Raw genomic sequence first — 22,619 nt, forward strand, 5'->3', positions numbered from 1 at the left:
ACAGGCAGCTCCTTGTGACTCTGGGCAAGTCACTTAACCATCCATTGCCCCAGGTACAAATAAGTACCTGTATACAATATGTAAGCCGTATTGAGCCTGCCATGAGTGGGAAAGCGTGGGGTACAAATGAAATAAAAATAAATACATAAACCAAACTCACTTTCATAAATACCATAATACGGAAATGACTTTGCTAGGTACCATTGTATGGACGTTCTTGGCTCAGGGTAAAGCAGTTTTTCTTCTATCTCTTGGTGGCTTTTGGTCTGATGGATCTTAAAAATCTACTTACCAGACTGCAGGGCCTAGGTATTATAAGAAATGCCTGGTGGTTTAAATCTTATCTTTCAGGGTTCTTTGGAAGGGTGAGACTTCTCACCAGTTTTTCCTTGATTGTGGGGTACCTCGAGGTTCCCTCCTGAAATCATTATGTCTTAACATCTACATGACCCCTTTGACGTATTTGATTGATTCAGTAGGACTTGTCCCATACATTTATGCTGAAGATATCCAGAATTTTGCTGTTGTAGATTATTACATTGCATCTGCTCTCACTGAAATGGCCTCTAAATTGCAGCTTATTGCCAACTGGCTGTGATCAAACAGAATGCAGCTAAATTTGGATAATGCCCTGTATTCTTGAATGTAACTCACCTTGAGCTACTACTGAAAAGGTGTGGGCAAATCCAAATTCAAACCTCCCCTTGTTCTCTATCTTTGGCACTATTACTCTTGTGAGTAATGACCTTAAAATCCTAGGGATTATTTTTAACTCACCTTTAACTTTCCATCCTCATATTTCCTATTTTGTAGAAAAGTGTTCTGAATGCGACAACTACGTTGAATTTGAAATCTTCTAGCACTAAAATCATTGCGTAATTTAGTGCACTATTTTGTCTTGACCCATAAAACAGTTCAAATAAATGTAACCTTGAATCTTGAGCTAGCTAAACTAAAAATAGAAAAAATGATGGGGACTGATGGGATTCATCCGAGGGTACTCAAGGAACTCAGAAGTTCTAGTGGCTCCACTGTCTGACCTTTTCAATGCTTCTTTAGAATCTGGAGTGGTCCTGGAGGACTGGAGAATGGTGGATGTGGTTCCTCTCCACAAAAGCGGAAGTAAGGAGAAGGTTGGGAATTACAGGCCTGTTAATCTGACCTCTGTGGTGAGTAAATTAATGGAAATGTTTCTAAAGCAGAGGATTGTGAGGTTTCTAAAACAGAATGGACTGCAGGATCCGAGACACAATGGTTTACTAGAGCAGGTCTTTGTCAGACAAGTCTGATTATTTTCTTTGACTGGGTAACCAATCAGTTGAATTTAAGGGGAGAACTAGAAGTGGTGTATTTTGATTTTAGCAAAGCCTTTGACACAATTCTGCATAGGTGACTGATAAATAAGCTGAGTACCCTTGGTATGGACCCTAAAGTGACTGGCTGGGTTAGAAACTGGTTAAGTGGTAGGAGACAGTGGGTAGTGGTAAAAGGAATTCGCTCTGTGGAAAAGGATCTATCAGTGGTGTTCCACAGGGATTGTTTCATGGGCTGGCTATTTTTAACATTGTGAGTGATATTGCTAAAGGGCTGTCTGTTAAGATTTGCCCTTTTGCAGATGATACCAAACTCTGTAACAGGGTAGATACTCTAGAAGATGTGGATAGCATGAGGAGGAATCTAGCAAAGCTTGAAGAAAGGTCCAGAAATTGGCAACTAATATTCAAAGTTAAAAAATACAGGGTCATACACTTGGTGTGGAGCTTAAACTAAGCCACAAAAAAAGTGCCCTTAATGACCAGATGATCACTGGAGAAATAAAGGAATGACCCCCTTCCTTACTCCCCCTCCCACTCTCAAAGATGTGAAAGAAACAGTACATACCAGCCACTATGACAGTGGCATATGTTATGGCCAGTCCTATTAGAGCAGAACGCAGGTCCCTGGAGTAGCTCGGTGGTTGGTGCAGTCCACTGTGGCAAAGGGGATCCAGGCCCATATTCACTCTAACTGTTACGCTTGTGGTGGAAACTGTCAGCTCACCAAAAAACTACTGTACCCACATATTGGTGACACCTGTAAACATAAGGGCTACGTAGTTGTGTATAGTTGGGTACAGTAAGCTTCTGGTGGGCTTTGGAGGGCTCACCATAAAATATAAGGGGGTAAGGGTGAAATGTACCTGGGGCCTATTATGTGAAGTCCACTGCCTCCTAGGGTGCCCCACTGCTCTGCTGGGATGTCTGTATGGTCAGTCTACTAAGAATGTTGGCTCCTCCTACATCCCAAGGGCTTGATTTTGTTTGCTTTTCATATGGACCTTTTTGGTTTTTTTTGAAAATGGTCCAAAAAAGATAGACACACTGAGTACAGCAACATCTAGAAAAAGGTCATTTTCAAAATCGCTATATTTGCCACTTGAATTTTAGATGTTTTGAGCAAAAGGCCCAAAGTTGGGTTTTAACGTCATTTCAAAAATGCCCCTCCACATCAACCAGCTCACTGTTATCTACTTGTTTCTTTATACCTTAGAAAAAAAAATCTAATGAACTGGAAAGGCAAAATCTGCCTTTGCTGAAGCCCTCTTGATTCATTTCCATTAAGCCAAATTGATGGTATATACAGTTTTAGTACATGTGGTGGTTCATTTTCAAAGCACATAGACACCGACTCATATTTAAATTTCCTGTTTCAGAGTGTAACCCCTGAGGCAGACAGGTGCTTCCCTTAAAAACATGGTTTTGTGTCGGGTCTGATGTACAAGTGATGGCTAATAAAGACTTGTATACCACCCATCTGACTGCAAGAGTCTCTTTGGTCCACCCCTACTTCTAGTTTGGATTGTTCTGCACATAGGGGTTTCTTTACCTTTGTGGTTTTTGTTGTGTTGACTATACTTCATATGTATACCTGAGCTTGATTTATCCTTGCCATTTTCAGGGCACAGACTGTAGAAGTCTGCCCGGCACTGTCCTTGTTCTAAAATTTCTGAAGCTGAAGCCCCAGAAAAGATCCACTGCCGCCCATCCATGTCTATTCAGCTACAATCGGTGCACGTTTTGCCCAGCACTTGCTTTTCTTCACAGCTAGCGGTGTTGTACCTAATCTCCACTAAGCTTCCTTGGATCCATTCCTTTCAAACAGGATTCCTTTGTGTTTATCCCACGTATTTTTGAATTTTGTTGTGGTTTGCATCTCCACCACCTCCTGCAGAAGGGCATTCCAGGTGCCCACCACCCTTTCAGTGAAAAAATATATTATTCCTGAGTCTTGCCCCTTTTAATCTCAGTTCATGTCCTCTAGTTCTGCCACCTTCCCATCTATGGAAAATGTTTGTCTGCGGATTTATACCTTTCAAATATTTGAACATCAGTATCATATCACCCAGGTTTCTCCTTTCCTCCAGGTTATACATGTTCAGGTCAGCAAGTCTGTCCTTGTACATCTTGCTATACAAACTTCATACCATTTTTGCTGCTTTTCTCTGAACCGCTTCAAGTCTTTTTACAACCGTAGCAAGATATGGTCTCCAAAACTGAACACAACACTCCAAGTGGGGCCTCAACTATGACTTGTAAAGAGGCATCAACACCTCCTTTTTTTTGCTGGTTATACCCCTTCATATGCAGCCTAGCATCCTTCTGGCCATAGTCACCACCTTGTCGCATTGTTTTGTCATCTCAAGATCCTCAGACACCATCACCCCCAGGTCCCTCTCCTGAGCCAAGCTTACCAATCTCTCTCCTCCTATCTGGTCCACCCCAAGTGCATCACTTTGCACTTCATCACATAAAAGTTTAACTGCCAGACCCTTGACCATTCTTCCATTGTTTGGAGATCCCTTCTCGTGGTTTCTACTTCCTCCAGGATATCACTCAATTGGCTATCTTCATGTCATCCACAAAAAGGCAAACATTTCCTTCTAGCTCTTCAGGAATGTTTCTCACAACTATATGAAACAGAATTGGCCCCAGCACCAACCCCTGTGGCACTCCACTACTCACCTTCCTTTCCTCCGAGCGTATTCCATTTTGCCTCCTGTTGGTCAACCAGTTTCCAATCCACTTCACCACATTGGGTCCTAAGTTCAGCCCTCTCAGCTTATTTATCAGTTTTCTGTGAGGGACAGTATCAAAGGCTTTACTAAAATCCAAGTAGATTATATCTAGTGCATGTCCTTCATCCAGTTCGTTGGTCACCCAGTCAAAAACGTCAATCAGATTTGTTTGGCAGGATTTTCCTTTGGTAAAGGCATGTTGCCTTGGATCCTGCAACTCATTGGCTTCTAGAAACTCAAATATCCTTTCCTTCAGCAGTGATGCCATTATTTTTCCTATAACTGATGTTAGGCATACTGGCTTGTAGTTTCCCACTTCTTCCCTATCCCTGCTTTTGTAAGGAGGGACCAAATTAGCTCATCTCCAATTCCATGGAAACTCTTCCGTCTCCTGCCAGGACTTCTCTGAGCTTCCTCAGTAGCCTGGAATGAATCCCATCTGGCCCCACAGCTTTGTCCATTTTCAGATTTTCAAGTTGTTTATAATTGTTTTCTTCCGTGAATGATACAATATCCACTCCATTCCCAGATATTCCCTTGGCAGCAGACCTCAGTCCTTCTCCAGGATGTTCTTCTATGAACACTGAATTTGTTTAGCATATTTGCTTTATCCTCATCATTTTCCACATAGCTATTCTCAGTATCCTTCAATCTTACAATTCCATTCCTATCTTTTCTCCTTTTCCCAATAAATCTGAAAAGGGTCTTGTCACCTCATACTCTTTTAGCCATTTTTCTTCGACCTGCGCTTTCACTAGCCATATTTCCCAGTTTGCTTCTTTGAGTTTAATCTGGTAATCTTTTCCGTGATGCTCTCGTGTTCTTCTGTATTTCATGAACTAAGCCTCTTTTGCCCTTATTTTTTCAGCCACTTGTTTGGAGAACCATATAGGCTTCCTGTTTCTCTTATTTTTGCTTACTTTCCTTATGTAAAGATCAGTTGCCATATCTATAGCAGTTTTCAGCTTATACCACTGCACTTCCACTTCTCAAATGCCTAGCCTTGCCATCTGTTCGTTCTTCAGGTATTCCCCCATTTTACCAAAATCAGTACATCTGAAATCCAGTACTTTGAGTTTGAGCGTCCGCAGTCTGCTTTTGCTTTTATATCAAACTATATTTTGTGATGATCACTATTACCTATGTTGACACCCACATGGACATTGAAAACACTTCCTCCATTTGTGGGCACTAGATCCAGCGTTGACCCATCCCTCGTGGATTCCATCACAATTTGTTTGAGCAAGGCATTTTGACAGGCATACACGATCGATCTTCCTTCCACCTTGGTTAATGCGTGGGATACATCTGGTTTGGGCTTCCATGATGGTATTTGTAAACATCGCCCATGCCTGATTTATGTACTATCCTTTGCAGCTGACTCTCTCAGTTTCTTTTTAACCATTTTTTTTCATTTTGTCATAGTCTCCCTTTCAAAAATTAAATGCTGCTACATTAAATTTCATTAGTGACTTCACTCCAGATATCAGCTCAAATTTGATCATATAATGATTACTGTTTCCCAGTGGATCCAACACAATTACCTCCCATAGTATAACCGGCATTCCGCTAAGGACTAGATATAAAATAGCTCCCCTCGTCAGTTCTTGCGCTGCTATTGGTTTCATGTAGAATGATTATTTTGTTTGACTCAATTCCCTCTTTAACATATAGTGAACCCCCCCCCCCCCTCCAATTTAATTCACTTTATCATTGTGATATAATTTGTACTCTGATAACATTGAGGGGCATTTCTGAAAGGGACGTCCATGTTTTGATATGGACGTCCTTGCAAAACGTCCCGATCTAGGGGCGGGGAAATCCGTATTTCCAAAACAAGATGGACGTCCATCTTTCATTTTGAAAATACCATCAGGGACATCCAAATCCTTAAATTTTGTTGTCCCTAAACATGGTCCTTTCTGATTTTCGGCGATAATTGAAACCAAGAACGTCCATCTCAGAAACAACCAAATGCAAGCCATTTGGTTGTGGGAGGAGCCAGCATTTGTAGTGCACTGGTCCCCCTGACATGTCAGGACACCAACCAGGCATCCTAGGGGGCACTGCAGTGGACTTCATAAATTGCTCCCAGGTACATAGCTCCCTTACCTTGTGTGCTGAGCCCCCCCAACCCTCCAAAAAAAAACCCCCACTACCCACAACTGTACACCACTACCATAGCACTTATGGGTGAAGGGGGCACCTAGATGTGGGTACAGTGGGTTTGTGGTGGGTTTTGGAAGGCTCGCTATTTCTTCCACAAACATAACAGGTAGGGGGGATGGGCCTGGGTCACCTGCCTGAAGTGCACTTCACCCACTAAAACTGCTCCAGGGACCTGCATACTGCTGTCATGGACCTGAGTTTGACATCTGAGGCTGGCCCAAAATATTTTTAAAGATATTTTTGAGGGTGGGAGGGGGTTAGTGACCACTGGGGGAGTAAGGGGAGGTCATCCCCGATTCTCTCTGTTGGTCATCTGGTCATTTCAGCCACCTCGTAAGAAAAACACGACCAGGTAAAGTCGTCCAAGTGTTCATCAGGGATGTCCTTGTTTCTTTCTACTACTACTACTACTTAACATTTCTAGAGCGCTACTAGTGTTACGCAGCGCTGTACAAATTAACAATTAAGGATGGTCCCTGCTCAGAAGAGCTTACAATCTAAAGGACGAAATGTCAAGTTGGGGTAGTTAAGATTTCCTGAGAAGAGGTGTAGTGATTAGGTGCCGAAGGCGACCTTGAAGAGGTGGGCTTTGAGCATTGATTTGAAGATGGGTAGGGAGGGGGCCCAGCATATGGGCTCAGGGAGTTTGTTCCAGGCATGGGGTGAGGCGAGACAGAAAGGGCGGAGCCTGGAGTTGGAGGTGGTGGAGAAGGGTACTGACAGGAAGGATTTGTCTTGAGAGCGGAGGTTACGGGTAGGGACGTAAGGGGAGATGAGGGTAGAGAGGTAAGGAGGGGCTGCAGATCAAGTGCATTTGTAGGTGAGTAAGAGAAGCTTGAACTGTATGCGGTATCTGATTGGGAGCCAGTGAAGTGACTTGAGGAGAGGGGTGATAAGGCGGAAGATAAGACGTGCGGCAGAGTTCTGGATGGACTGAAGGGGGGATAGATGTTTCTTTCGATTATGGATTGAGGATGTCCAAGTGTCAGGCACGCCCAAGTCCCACCTTCACTATGCCTTCGATACGCCCCCTTGAACTTTAGCCATCTCTGCGACGAAAAGCAGTTGGGGACGTCCAAAATCAGCTTTTGATTATACCGATTTGGATGACCCTGTGAGAGGGACGCCCATCTTCCAATTTATGTCGAAAGATGGGCGTCCTTCTCTTTCAAAAATTAGCCCAATAGTGTCCCATTGATTGTCCATCTCCCATCGGGATTCTGAGATGCCTGTTACATCTACTTCTTTATTTAGTGCTATATACTCCAACTCTCACATCTTATATTTTAGGCTGCTAGTATTTGTATATAGACACTTCAAATTGTGTTTTTTCCTTGCATCTACAAGCTGCCATGAAGTTTATGGGGATAATTAGCATTAAACACTTCTGGCTTTCTTTCACCATTAGTGAAACCACTATAAGGATTCCCTAAAGATCCTGTTTCAATAGTATCCTTCAAGGTTACTCCATACTGAACCATGAACTCCTTGTCGACTATCGGCTTCCCCCCTCCCTCATTTTAGTTTACAAGCTGCTGTATCTCCTTTTATTTTTTGTCTATTAGATTGTAAGCTCTTTGAGCAGGGACTGTCTTTCTTCTATGTTTGTGCAGCACTGCATATGCCTTGTCGCGCTATAGAAATGCTAAATAGTAGTAGTAGTAGCAGCCTGGTTCCATCCTGGTAAAGGTGGAGTCCATCCTTTCACAAAAAGGCTTCCCCTTTCTCAGAATGTTGCCCAGTTCCTATCAAATCTAAATCCCTCATCCCTACACCATTGTCTCAACCATGGATTGAGACTTCAGAGCTCTGTCTGCCTCTTGGGTCCTGCGCATGACAAAGGGAGTGTTTATGAAAATGAAATCCTGGAGGATCTGATTTCAGTTTTCTACCTAAGAGCCTAAATTTGGCTTCCAGAACCTCCCTCCCACATTTTCTATCTAATTTGTACCCACATGTACCAAGACCGCTGGCTTCTCCCCAGCTCTATCTAAAATCCTATCTAGGTGATGTGTGAGGTCTTCTACCTTTGCACCAGGCAGGCATTTGACTAGGCGATCCTCACATCCACTAGCCATCCTTCTATCTACATGCCTAATGATCAAATCACCAACTACAACAGCTGTCCTAACCCTCCCCTCCTGGGCATAAGCTCCTGAAGACACATCCTTGGTGCGAGAGAATATTACATTTTCTGGTGTGCAGGTCCTGGCTAAAGGACTACTTTCAACTTCACCAGTTTGATGCTGTCCTTTTAAGTGAACTCCCTCTTCCAAGGCAGCACAGAGGCTGCCAGACTGGACTTATTTACAACATCCCTGTAGGCCTCCTCTATCTACCTCTCTATCTTTCCCAGCTCCTCCAAGTCTGCTACTCTAGCCTCAAAAGAACAGACTTGTTCTCTGACAGCTAGGAACACTTTGCAACAAGCACACACATATAACTTTGTTCTGTAACAACTTGGAGTTCTTTAGATTGAGCGCATACATATAACTTCTCGCCAACTGGGATATAATCATACATGTGAAACTCAGTGCAAAAGACTGGATAGCACCCTTCTCACTGCTGAACTGCTGTCTGCGTCTTAGTATTACTGAGTTGTTTAATTAAACTTCTCAAGGTACTAGGGATATTAGATTAATATAAATAGCCTTAAGATTATATGGCATAATATATGATTTATTTAATGCTTGCTTCTCAGAAAGTAACTGAATATAATTAAAGCTCTGTAATGAAAACTCCCCTCTTGCTATCCTAATGAAAGCAATTGACTATAAGACTATAAATGAAGAGATGTGTTAGGGGTGGGTGGGAGTTAGGGAGGGTGGTGGGAATGAAGATTGAACTAGGTCCTGCTGTGACTTTTAGAAGCTGTCTGTTAATGTTGTTGGCTCTGGCAGAAAGTTCAAGTTTTAAAACTATGGGAGAAAAAACTATGGGATAAAGGGTATGGAGAATAGTTAATAAAGTTTGCTTTTTAAAATTCTGTCTATCAATAAACCTACAATTCCTCTTTTAAACCCCAATCTTTAAATCACCAAAGCACATAACAAAAGAATGTTCACTTACCCAGAGTTATAGGCTTCTGTCAGAACTTCTCAGAAAGAAAGTTACCTGGGGCTTTTCCTCTCTATATAGTTTGAGTCTAAGGGACCCAATGCTCAGAAGTAAATGAGGACAATAGAGGCCATTAGTGCTGGACTAGCGCCCACATTTACTGGTGCACAATGCTGAAAGAGCCCAACCGTGGGAAACAACAAGTGCACCCACCATCACCGCAAGTAGCATGCTAATGTTGTCAAAATCATGCAAATAGGGTTAATTTTCTATTCCCTCTGATGCTTGTAGAACAACGGACTCCACAAGGGCACACATACTGCTGCAAACCCTACACCAGCTCAGAATTGGAGTTAGGGTTTTCTGAAGCAGCTCCACATATTGAAAGTTGACTCATCTCTATGTAAATAACTTCTTCCTGCTTTTTCAGTATGTAGTGCTTAAATTTATCACAGAAAACTTTCTTTGAAAGGGCCAGAGCTGCTTTGCTTTCCAGAGGTTGTGCACTCATCTTTCAAAAATGTTGCATTAGCCTATATGATCTTCACATCATTATATTTTTTGTAAACATAAATATATATCAAATATTTGTACTGTTGTCTTTAAGTTTGGAATCGTACTGATGCCTTTAAAGTTCAGAGAGTTCCGTCAGAACCTCTTCCTTCTCCTTCTCTCCTTCCCTCTCTGACTTTCTGGGCGCTCAAGAGCTGTGCTTAATGCACAACTTTTGAGCATATTCACCATGCACCATCCTCCCCTTAACTTCCAAACAACTTTGTAATGATCAACGTTAATAGAGTGCCTATATTTGCATCTCATTAGTGTTGAGCATTAGGGAGTTGTTCTGCAATGTTGTCTCAGCACTATTTCTCTGGCGCTGTTCGGTACAGTGCTTGAGTTTTGAGCATTTGGGCCAGAAGGACTGCTTCAAATAGACCGTATGAAGTTAACATAGTAATCAGGTTGCCCAGTAACCTTTGCAGCTACTCTACCTTCCTCATACCTTAATTAACACCTAATTCAGATCAGTAACACTGTTACCTTTCCTGCTACTATTCTTTTTAATGCTCATCAGTAGCACTACTACTAGAAAATGACACGGGGACAAAGTTTGTCCCTGCCCGTCCCTGTGGGTTCTGTCTCTATCCCCACCCAATCCCCACAGGCTCTGTCTCTGTGCCCATCCTGTCTCCACAGGCCATGTCTCCATCCCCGCCCTGTCCCCATAGGTTCTTTCCTCGCCCCCGCCCATCCCCATGTACTCTGTCCTCATCTGCAGAAGCCTCGAACCCTTATAATTTTATATTTAAATATTTTTATTAACGTACATAAGTACATAAGTAGTGCCATACTGGGAAAGACCAAAGGTCCATCTAGCCCAGCATCCTGTCACCGACAGTGGCCAATCCAGGTCAAGGGCACCTGGCACGCTCCCCAAACGTAAAAACATTCCAGACAAGTTATACCTAAAAATGCGGAATTTTTCCAAGTCCATTTAATAGCGGTCTATGGACTTGTCCTTTAGGAATCTATCTAACCCCTTTTTAAACTCCGTCAAGCTAACCGCCCGTACCACGTTCTCCGGCAACGAATTCCAGAGTCTAATTACACGTTGGGTGAAGAAAAATTTTCTCCAATTCGTTTTAAATTTACCACACTGTAGCTTCAACTCATGCCCTCTAGTCCTAGTATTTTTGGATAGCGTGAACAGTCACTTCACATCCACCCGATCCATTCCACTCATTATTTTATACACTTCTATCATATCTCCCCTCAGCCGTCTCTTCTCCAAGCTGAAAAGCCCTAGCCTTCTCAGCCTCTCTTCATAAGAAAGTCGTCCCATCCCCACTATCATTTTCGTCGCCCTTCGCTGTACCTTTTCCAATTCTACTATATCTTTTTTGAGACGTATAAAAAGGAACAACATGCTGTGCAACTGTTGTTTATAAATCACAAATAGAAAACAATAATAACAACAAGCAACTATAATAACCTCTCTCACCAACACAGTCTGTCCTTCCAACCCCAACAATAGCTGACTTCTACTTCCCCAAGGAATCCTAATACACCCTGTTAAAATGTCCAGGAGTAAAAAATACAACCCGATCTGCATACCCTAGCAGGGGAGAAATATGCCGTATGAAGCACTGTTATGATTTTTTAATCTGTGGATGAATAAGTCATCAACAATCTCAGGATCCAGTCTAGCTCTCCTGTCTTCCACAGCCCTTCCTGCTATAGAAAATGTCTTCTTAGAAGATGTGCTGGTAGCAGGAATATGCAGGATCCCCCATGCAAATTCAGCTAGTTGAGGCCAGCATGTTTGCTTGTTTTGCAAAAAAAAAAAAATCAAAATATCATCATCTGCATCGCTCAAATATAAGTAACAGTCCGGTTCATTAACAAGCTTCAAAACAGAAAATGACACAGGGACAAAGTTTGTCCCTGTCCCTATGGGCTCTGTCGCCGCCCTGTCCCCGTTCCCGCAGGTCCCCATCTCCATGTCACTCTCTAACTGCTACCTCTCCTGCTACTATCCTTTTAATGCTATTGTCTGTTACAGTTAAGTTTCTACCTCTAAATGAAAGTTTCAGTTTAAAACTATGGGGAAGAGAGTTGCACACTATGGAAACTAGTTAATAAAGCTTGCTGAAAGTTATAATTAAGGGTCACTGGAAGAAACAAACCACTAGGCTGCACCTCTGTCTATCAACAGTGCCTGTTAGTTTGTAGGCATTTACAAGTGCTACTTTATTTTAAATTGTGAAATTATTATTTGATGGTAATAAGAAAATGTGTAGCATTAGTAGATCCTAATGTACATCAAAATAGAGCTATAGGTAGTCCAATCATTAATATATTTGCACACAAAATTATAAGAGACTCCTATGTATATAGCGTTTCATATGAGATATTCTTTTCAATGTAGAGGAAAAAGCCTCAATCCAGGCATGTACTCCTTATGTTATACAACTTTAGGGAGCACTGCCCGATCACCACTGGCTTAAAAACCTCTGCAAAGTATCCCCATTACTAATAAATTTATCAGGGGTTACTTAGTTGGCTGCTGAAAAGATTTTCTAAGCAGTCTCGTCTACAAATACAGTCGTTTAAATGTAGACGAGACTGCTTAGAAAATCTTTTCAGCAGCCAGCTAAGTAACCCCTGATAAATTTATTAGTAGTAGGGATACTTAGCAGAGGTTTTTAAGCCAGTGATGATTGGGCAGCGCTCCCTAAAGTTGTATAACATAAGGAGTACATGCCTGGATTGAGGCTTTTTCCTCTACATTGAAAAGAATATCTCATATGAAACGCTATATACATAGGAGTCTCTTATAATTTTGTGTAGCATTAGTTGATGCCATGATTAACAACGGTAGGTACCTTTGTATTTTGTTTACATCTGTAAAGCTAATCTTCAATTAATGTATATTCTTTGTATATTTCATGTTATTTAGAATGATGTATTGGACAGTTATTGGTGACCATTCACATATAGAAGAAGCAGCTATGGATGGCACGATGAGGAGAATATTAGTACAAAAATATGTTCAAAGACCCACAGGTATTGTACCTTTACAATTGCTGAGATAATGAAGTTTCTTTTTTTTTTGTTTTGCAAATGAAATGAAAAGAACCATTGAAAGCAATCTTATAAAAGACATGATTCAGACAAAAGGCAGACAATTATGTTTTGTACTGATAGCTTTCCTACATTTTTTTTCACTTGAAAACAGAATCTCCCTTGTTATAGGCTTTTTTGGAAATGATCAAAATGTGTCAAGTTTGGGTTGACTTACATGTTTTTGTCTCTGTTTTCATTTTTTGTAGTTTTTTTTAATCACAAAAAGGATATGTAATTCATATATTTCTCTTACTAATTTTAGTTGTGAGATTGGTAACATTCAATATTATACTTTCTGTACTTTTTCAAAAGATAGCAAGGCCATGTCTGGCTGTCAAATACAACTTGTGCTTGAATACAAATATTGAAGAATATTATTTTACTAAATACAAATACCAAATGCAAGTAATAAGCATTGAGCTTTAACATAAAGAATAAAAGAAGCAATGTGAAACCAGAGATCAAATGTTTATTTCAGTAGGATTTAGCATAGTAGATCCACAGATTATTCATATTTGAATATAAATTACTATTTGCTGAATATAAATAATGTATTCAGGGCAGTATTTGGGTCACAATTTCATGTGCTACAAACCTCTATATCCCAGACACATGTTTCCAACAGACCTGACAGTGCACACTTCTTTTACGCCAATTAACACTCTTTATTATTTCCAGCAACAGGACCAAACTGAACTAAAACAAGTTTTGCTTCTTTTAACATAAGGGCACTTCTATTGGGGTACCTTAAGAACAGACTTATCTTACCCTTTCTAATTACACACACAGGGGGTTTTTCCATCCCCTTTCAAACTAATACCTAGTTGAGGGCTTCCAACGTGGACAAACTAATTAGGTAGGCAGCTTCTCTGTTCACTCCTGCCCTTACTTCCAACCAGCCCACTCTATGTACAATACACATACTTCATTTACAAGGGTCAGGGCTCCTAACTTCCTAGCCTTCAGCCCTTCCTCTCCCAATTCCTTTTTACCCACCTAGGAACTGGGTGGCCTTCTGCCAATTAACCAAGCTTCAGCTCCCCAACACCTTCTGTCTTCACAACTCAGAAGGTGGGCTGCTTGACTTACCTGGATAAGGGCTACCACCTTTCTTAACCCTACTCCAACACACACCATAGTCTGCTACGCAGATCCCTTCCCCCACTGGCTTACCGGGCTCCTAGGGAAAGCTGTGGATCCACACTCCAGTCAGCTAATAAGGACTACTATTCCAATCTCACCCTTCATACCAGCCTTTTGCCTCTCTATATTATTCTATATTACAGTAGAGCCCTGTGTTGTGTAGGGTTTCTGCCTCCAGGTTTTCCCTTGCTCCTAGTTTTAATGTAGGTTTAAACTGATTATATATCTATATCTATCTATATTTATCTATATATCTATATCTATATATGTTTCAAAAGGTCCAGAAATGTTATAAGGTGGCAGAAGTATGTTTTTCTCTCCAAAACGTCTAATTTGCAATTTTTGACAGTTTATCCAAATTTCAAGGGAGTGTGTTTTGGGCATGATATGGACCTCTTCAAAAGATAGATGTTTTTCTGCAAAAATGGAACAAAATGAAAATGTCTAGGGCCAAAATTAAGTCATTTTTTTGTCTAGACCTGTTTTAGTCATTACAATGTGACCAAAAGGTACCCTAAATTACTACTGAAATATTAAGGCATAAACCACCTTACTCCCCCACTGTTCACTGACCCCCTCCCACCCCCCCCCCCCCCCCAAACTGTGAAAGAAACAGTACATACCAGTCTCTATGACAACTTCAGATGTTTTTTGGCATTCCTATTAGAGCAGCAGGCAGGTCCCTTGAGTAGCCTAGTGGTTAGTGCAGCAGATTGTCAAAAAGGGGACCCAAGCCCATAACCCACTTTAACTGGAACACTTGTGGTGGAAAGTGTGAGCCAGTGCCAAGCAAAATGGTAGAGACTATTATAAAGAACAAAATTACAGAGCATATTCAAAAGCATGGATTAATGAGACAAAACCAACATGGATTTAGTGAAGGGTGAACAAACAGTTGGATACACTAGGTTTTTGGTGGGCTTGGAGGGCTCACCATACAATATATGGGGTTAACGGTGAGATGTGTACCTGGGACCTATTATGTGATGTCCACTGCAGTGCCCCCTAGGGTGCTCCACTGCTCTGCTGGGATGTCTGTGTGGCTAGTCTACTAAGAATGCTGGTCCCCTATACATCCCAATGGCTTGTTTTTGTGTGTTTTCCCCTTGAACAGGGTTTATAGGTGGGGTGTGGCCTATTGTCAGGGAGGGGATCAGGAGGATTGTGCCACTATGAGGAGAAGATTAGAAAGAGACTGTCATTTTGAGGAGGGGATTGAAAGGAGTGTATCACTAAGGGGAGGGGATCAGTAGTGTGTTCTGACCAGGGGAATGGGTGCAGGAGGGGTATGGAGATTGGAGACTGGATGGCGGTAGCGTATACAGCTGCAGAATACCTGAATATACTTTTTAATTCGTGGACTTGGTCACCACTTCAAATAACATGCTTGTGCAATAAGCATCTGCCCTGTATGGTAAATGCAGGGCAGATGCCCACCATGCTCACCCTGCATTTACTGCAGAGGCTTTTCAGTTTCTGCATGCTAAATTCATGTTGCATATGTAGTAACTGCAAATTCTATTGCATTTTAGTAAAAGAGTGCCTTAAATAAGAATGTAGAAAATTCAAAAATAGGAATAAAACAGATTTTGGTAGTATAGATTTTGCTTTATCAATAGAAAAATTGCATGGAAGTTTGCAGTATAGGATAGGAGCTATTTAGATGACACATTCATATATATCTCAAAGTATATCTCACTTATAAAGGGTAATATGTTTCCAAGTTTATTCCAATTTGATAACCTGCTCTTTAGTGAACCATTAGAGCAGTGTACATGTATATAACATTTATTAAATGAAAGAAAAGAAATCCATATTCCAAAGAATAGTAAAGACTAAATCATTAAGAATGGAGGAGTAGCCTAATGGTTACCACAGCAAGCTGATAACCTGGGGAAACGGGTTCAATTCCCACTGCAGCTCCTTGTAACCCTGGCCAACTCACTTAACCCTCCATTCCCAAGGTACAAAAAACACCTTAGATTCCAAGTCCACTTGGGACTGAGAAAATATCTGCATATACCCCAGATTCTATATAGTTCAACTTAAATTGCACATGCAATCCAGGTCATATTCTGATTAGAATGGACAACTTAATTATCTTAACAAGCCAATCAGTGCTAATAATTGCTACTTAATAAGCAATATTGACACTAACTGGCATTAATTATAATTTATGCACACAACTGTCTAAGCGTATTCTGTAAAGTAATGTGTGTAAATTCTAAGGCACATATTTGAAAAGGGGCATGGCCATTGATGTAGAATAGGTGGGTCATGGGTGTCTCTAAAAAATATGCGCATTGTTATAGAATACACCCAGTCTGCGCCTAACATAGACATAGGCATTTACTTGGTGTAAATGCCCGGGACTAAATGTAGTCACATGGAAGGGCGCTAGGCATATTCTATAAACCGTGCCTAACTTTAGGCGTAGTTTATAGAATATGCCTAGGCATATATTATATATTTAATACATTTTTGGTGTTGATTTTTAAGGCACAATATATAGAATCTATGCCATAATGTGTACAGCACTGTGTATGTTTAGTAGTGCTATAGAAATGAAAAGTAGTAGTTGTAGTAAAAGAGTCCATAAAAATCAGACTCCAGACTGCCACCATAGCAGCCAAAGCCAGAAGTGACTCAGCTAACCTTTAATCGAAGGCATCTCAAAACTTAATTCATGATTTTTCTATACAAAGTTGTGATGGAAGAGCATTGCAGAGGGAGGGACCTATATCACTGAAAATACAGCTTCAAACAAAGTAAAAGCAAATACGTGTGAATGATGGAATTACTAATTAAGTTGAGTGGATCGAAGGGTGTGTTATATAGAGTATGTGACCGATATTTAGCTCGCGAGAGGCAGGATGGCTAAGTTCTACAGTTGGTGCTGAGTCCAGATATTCAGTGCTGGACTGTTTCTGGTGACAGGCATTGAATATCTAGACTTTTTTTTATCCGCTATAAACTTAATCGACTAAGTTAATATTTAGTGTTGGCCAATTAAGTTTATAGCATCCAAAGATAGGCCTGCTATTTTGCTGACCCAATATCAGGGGCATTTTCGAAAGAGAAGGGCGCCCATCTTTCAACACAAATCGGGAGATGGGCATCCTTCTCTCAGGGTCACCCAAATCATCATAATCGAAAGCCTATTTTGGGCATCCTCAACTGCTTTCTGTCCCGGGGATGACCAAAGTTCATGGGGGCGTGTAGGTAGCGTACCGAAGGCGGGATTGGGCATGGTTAAGAGATGGGCGTCCTCGGCCGATAATGGAAAAAGAAGGGTGTCCCTGACAAGCATTTGGCCGACTTTACTTGGTCCCTTTTTTTCACGACCAAGCCTCAAAAAGGTGCCTGAACTAACCAGATGACCACCGGAGGAAATCGGGGATGACCTTCCCTTACTCCCTCAGTGGTCACCAACCCACTCCCTCCCCCAAAAAACTTTTAAAACATTTTTGCCAGCCTCTATGCCAGCCTCAATTGTCATACCCAGTCAGCCATTAATCTGAACTGAATTATTGCACCCCCATCCATGCAGACCCTAATAATAAAGAAGTTTAAGGATAGTCTTTTTTCTTGAATACTGTCCATGTATTTTGCTATTTATTATTTTTCTGCATTTGATATACCGCTGAGGCCTTCACAAAGGCATACCGTGGTTAACAAGTACAATTTTCTATATAGGTGCTAGTACTATCCCTAATGAGCTCACAATCTAGATATAGAAACATGATGGCAGATAAGGGCTATATGGCCCATCTAGTCTACCCATCCTCAATAACCACTAACTCTTTTCCCAAGAGATCCCATGTGTCTATAAATATATTCTCCCGTTTTGTCTTCATAGTGTTAGTGATAAACTTCTCTCCCAACTGTTATTCTGTTTTGCTGATTTTTAAATGGTGCTTAAAAAAAATCAACACCGAAAAACCCCTGCTCAAGCGGTATTCTATATGCTGCAGCTAAAGCCTAGCATGGTTTATAGAATACACGCTTAAGCAGAAAGTCAATCATAAATTTAGGCGCAGCCATTTGCACCAACGAAAACATGCAAATGCCTGTGTCTAAATTTATGTGTGGAACACAATTATTGTGTAATTACACGCATAACTTGAATCCAAGCCCCTGTTCTGCCAAGAAACACCCATGATCCTCCCATTTCTGCACCTCTTTTATGGAAATCATGTAAATTTTAGGCGCGGATCCCATGCCTAACTTTATGCATGCTGGTCCCAATTAAATCTAATTAGTGCCAATAATTGCTTGTTATTGGCACTAATTGGCTTGTTATTCAATTAAATTGTGAGCATAAATTGGAAACATGCCTAAGTTTGCATACATAATTTTTTGCGACCTTTACATTATCAAGGGGTAAATATTGCAGGGTTATGCATGTAAAACCCAAGAAATTGGTAAATTTTTGTGCAGAAGAGTGGGACCTGGAATTAACTGTGTCTGATAATTTTAAAGCAGTCAAAGAGGTAAATAAGGTGACAGAAAAAGCATAAGGATGTTTTGGTGTATTAGAGGACGGCTAGCCAGAAAAGAGTAAAAGGTGATTGATCCCCTTTGTAAGTCTCTGCTAAGATTTCATTTAAAGTACAGTATAAAATTCTGGAGCCTGCAAATTTTATTAAAAAGTTATAAACCAGATGGAGTCCATCCAGAGAGTACCAATTAAACTGGCCAATGATGTTTATCATAAAACATGTGAGACAGACTTAAAGACATAAATATGCTGGCCGATATTTAAAACCATATAACTGGCCTGGAATGGCTCCTGGCCGGTTAAATGGCACTTAGCTGGCTATCCAGCAATATTCAGTGGGAGATAGCTGGCTATTTACTGCTGAATATTACCGGTTAGCGCCTGCACAATAAAGCTGCTATCCGATGATATTCAGTAAATTGCCAGCTAAGTTTAGTGGCTAAATTAGGCTGCTGAAATAGTGTTGACTGCTTAAATTTTAAACCGACAAAAGATAGTCCTTCTGAGTATCAGCTTGGCTGGTTAAATTTAAACTGGTCATAAAACACCTGGATATGTTTAGTATGTCATGGGTCCAGTTGCCGGAAATGGCCCAGCATTGAATATCTAGGTTGACTGCCAAGCCCAGCTGCCTCCTACAGTCTAAATGTTGAGTCCATGATGTTTGTTTTGTGGTATATCTTGACTTGTTTTGATTTAATATTTCTTATTGTATATGTCATCTGTAACCCACTAAGGACTTGGAAACAGTGGAATCCTTGTCACCATTCACCAGAGGCTTTAGCCTCAGTACCAACTATTATTTAATATACAAAAATTTAGTCACTTACAGAATTGAAGAATACTGCCCCATGGTTTCTCCACACAAAGAAAGCATGTTTGATCTCTACCCTTCAGATCAGGGAAGCTGGGCTCAGTTGCTGGAACACTGGTAAATAAATGTGGGAGACAAGTCTGTATAACTGAATGAAGGTCTGTGTATATTGTATGCATATAAGGTGAAAAACAACACTATCTCCAAGAGTAAAGAGGAGGAGGAAACAACAAACAAACTCAATGGCAGGGCAGACCCTGCACAGGCACTTTTTTTCTTTCCTCACAACAGGAAGGCGGGAATGGGAAGGTATCAACAAAAACACAGGGCATTGACCAGTTCCAATGAGCAAAGAGTAGGAAGCTAAGGCAAGCCAATAGGAACATGTATGCACTCTACCAGTACTTCTTTGATTGGAGAAAATAGGGCATGGGAAACTGACCTATCAGAGTACAGATATAGTCAGGTGTGATTGGAGTGAAAGGTTATAGAACTCAGCAGGAACAGAAGCTGCAGACTGTAAGTACAATTCAAACAAATATAAAGATGAGCACAGAGCAGTGGGATCAGAGCAGGGATGATAAAACGTTTACATAATTAAAATAAATGTATATCATGGAGAGCAGACAGGAAAGAGGAGATATAACAGACTACTTCCAAGGTATAATTACATGTGAGTTAGACCTTTTTCAATGGAGAGGCAGTTCTGAAATGAGATGTTATAGAATACGAATGCAAAGTGACAGAAAGAGGAGCAAGCTAAGGAAATATTCCTTTAAAGAAAAACAGATAATTTGTCAAACAGCTTCTCAATGGAGATGGTGAGGACAGGACAGTATCAAAATGTGTGGGACAAGCATTAACAGTCTTTGAGGGAGATTGGGCTGTTGTTTTGGAAAGGCAGGATGGACAAGCCATATGACCTTTTATTTTCTTTGATGATTTTCAGTGTTGTTGAAAGAACTAGGTCAAAGTATTTAAGTAAAAGTAAAAATAAATATAAATATATATTTTAATACTTAAATAAAAGTAAAAAGTACAGTGAAGAACACATTTAAAAATTAAGTAAAAAAGTTATTACCAAATATTTTACTTTTTAAGTAACAAGTACAAGTACCACAAATACAATGAATACAACTAGTGTTAATGTTTTTATCCCAAGAACTTTATTGCACTACAGTTCAATCCACTTGCTTGTAGTAAAACTACATTTTTGAAATGACTGTCACTCATGCAAATGTGTTTGTGAGTCATTAATCCAGCACAGCTAAAAAGGTTCAGCAACTGCACTAGTAGAAAGTAGATTGTTCAATCTGATAAAAAGTTCCTTCAAATCGGGTCAGATTACAATATATTACTGATGTCTTCTGACTGGGTTTGCAGATTATGATCATATAGCAAAGTGTTCTTTATCATCATTATTATCATTATCATCTGCATTAGAAGTACTGTAGTATAACTCATCACTTGCATCTTCATATTTGTTGTCATCTTCATGCTCTCCAATTACAAAGACTTTCATAAAGTTGGAATCATCTCACCCGATATTCAGCGCTATTTGGCTGCTGACCGTAGCACTTAACTGGCTATTCACCGATATTCAGTGGGGCATAACTGGCTATCCCCCACTGAATATCCCTGGTTAGCAGCTAACAAATAGCCGGTTATATTAGAAGATGGCAGCCTCCGTCACGAGCAGAGACACAGCACGGATTTCTGACGGAGGCTGCCATCTTCTGTTTTTTTTTTTTGCTGTACTTCATGACCACTATTATGAAAATCTTCATTTGTCATACCACTGAGCCCCTGATTCAGCCCTTGTGTGGGAGAAACACGGCCTGTGTCGGGCACTTTGGGCATTGTTTATTTGCATGTTTTTAATACATTTTATTTTACCTTCCATTTAATCTGCTCAGTTTTTATTACCATCTTGGATGTTGTGGATCGTTTGTCCTGCTTTAGGGGTCGTGCTGGCTTGGCATGCGGTGATTCAGTCCTACTGTTGGGGTCCTGGGGAGGCCAGCAGTAGTTCTTACTCCCACTGCACTCAATTCTGGCGCTACAAAACATGTTTTAATTTTCTAGCACTAGGAGTGTGCCCGGGGGTAATCAGCACTGCCCAGTTACCGCTGGGCTACCACTGGAGCCCCTATCACCTCTTAAGTAGGAGGCAGTAAAGACTCTCCCAGGAAATGGCTATGTGGCAAGTATTTAACTTATTGCATGGCCATTTCCTTCTTAAAAGAACAAAAGCATTTTACCAGCGGCGGTAAAAGGGGGCCTCGGCAAGCGGCAAGCCTTCGTGCCAACAACACCGCAGAGACTCTTTTACTGTCATTTGGTAAAAGGACCGCCTTAGGGATTCTTTTACTAAACCACGCTAGTGATTCCCGACGTAGAAAATACACCGTAGCACATTCAATTTGAAGCTTTGAGGTTGAAACTCAAATTTAGAGAAAACACCCGGGGGTTCTACACCCAGACAAGAACTCGACGAATCGGCCCGGATTGGTAAAAAGGCAGCAAGGGGAACTCCTGGTATTTCCTCCTCCATTGTTAGAAAGGAAAGCATGTTCTTCTGCACCATAAGGATTGAAAATTGCCTGTCCACCTCAGTCCCGAGTAACAGCCTGCTCTTCAGCGAGTGATTGATCAGGCCTCGCTCCTTCTCCGGAGTGGTGTATGCTGCACAGGGCTGAGAGAGGTCTCTTCAGCCAAAGTGTGCCTAGGTGTCACCTCCTCCACAGCAATACCTGGTGGCCCAATTGCCCTTGCTCCATCAGCTTGCAGGACTCCATGAGTCACAAATTTGTCAGTCGGTAGTGGGGGGGGGGGGGGGGGTCCCAAGGGCTCCAAGGAAAAAAAAACCCTTGTCTTCCCCTTCCTTTTGCCCATAAAACTAGAGAAGCAAGAAAATGAGACATGGAAAGCTGCACTCAAGCTGCCGCCATCTTAGTCCTCTCCCCCTTTTCCCTATTTTTACTTTGCATCATTCCCTCTCCTCTATTTTCCATTTCTGGATTGTTTGTCTGTTTTGTTTATCTATTACTCATTTGACTTCCCCTGCCCATATTATTTTTTTACATCATGTAAATCACATAGATTTTTGATATATTTTTGGTATACCAAATAAATGGACCTTGAACTTGGAGCATGAACTTTCAAAACAATGTTTAAGCAGGTAAAACATGATTTAGTCTTCAAAATGTGTATTTTTAAAATTGACTCTGATATAGGGAAGAGACGTCTCACCA

The 22,619-nt window shown here is 41.0% G+C and overlaps 1 protein-coding gene across 1 annotated transcript in view; it reads left to right on the forward strand.

The window, feature by feature from the left end:
* Positions 1-22,619, forward strand: part of LRP1B (LDL receptor related protein 1B) — a 1,639,960-nt gene that overhangs the window by 1,455,133 nt on the left and 162,208 nt on the right. The window contains 1 exon segment of the mRNA XM_030210865.1: positions 12,741-12,847. Within this exon segment, the coding sequence (XP_030066725.1) occupies positions 12,741-12,847 (107 nt within the window).

The sequence above is a fragment of the Microcaecilia unicolor genome, chromosome 7, assembly GCF_901765095.1.
Source record: "Microcaecilia unicolor chromosome 7, aMicUni1.1, whole genome shotgun sequence".
NCBI classification, from domain to species: Eukaryota; Metazoa; Chordata; class Amphibia; order Gymnophiona; family Siphonopidae; genus Microcaecilia; species Microcaecilia unicolor.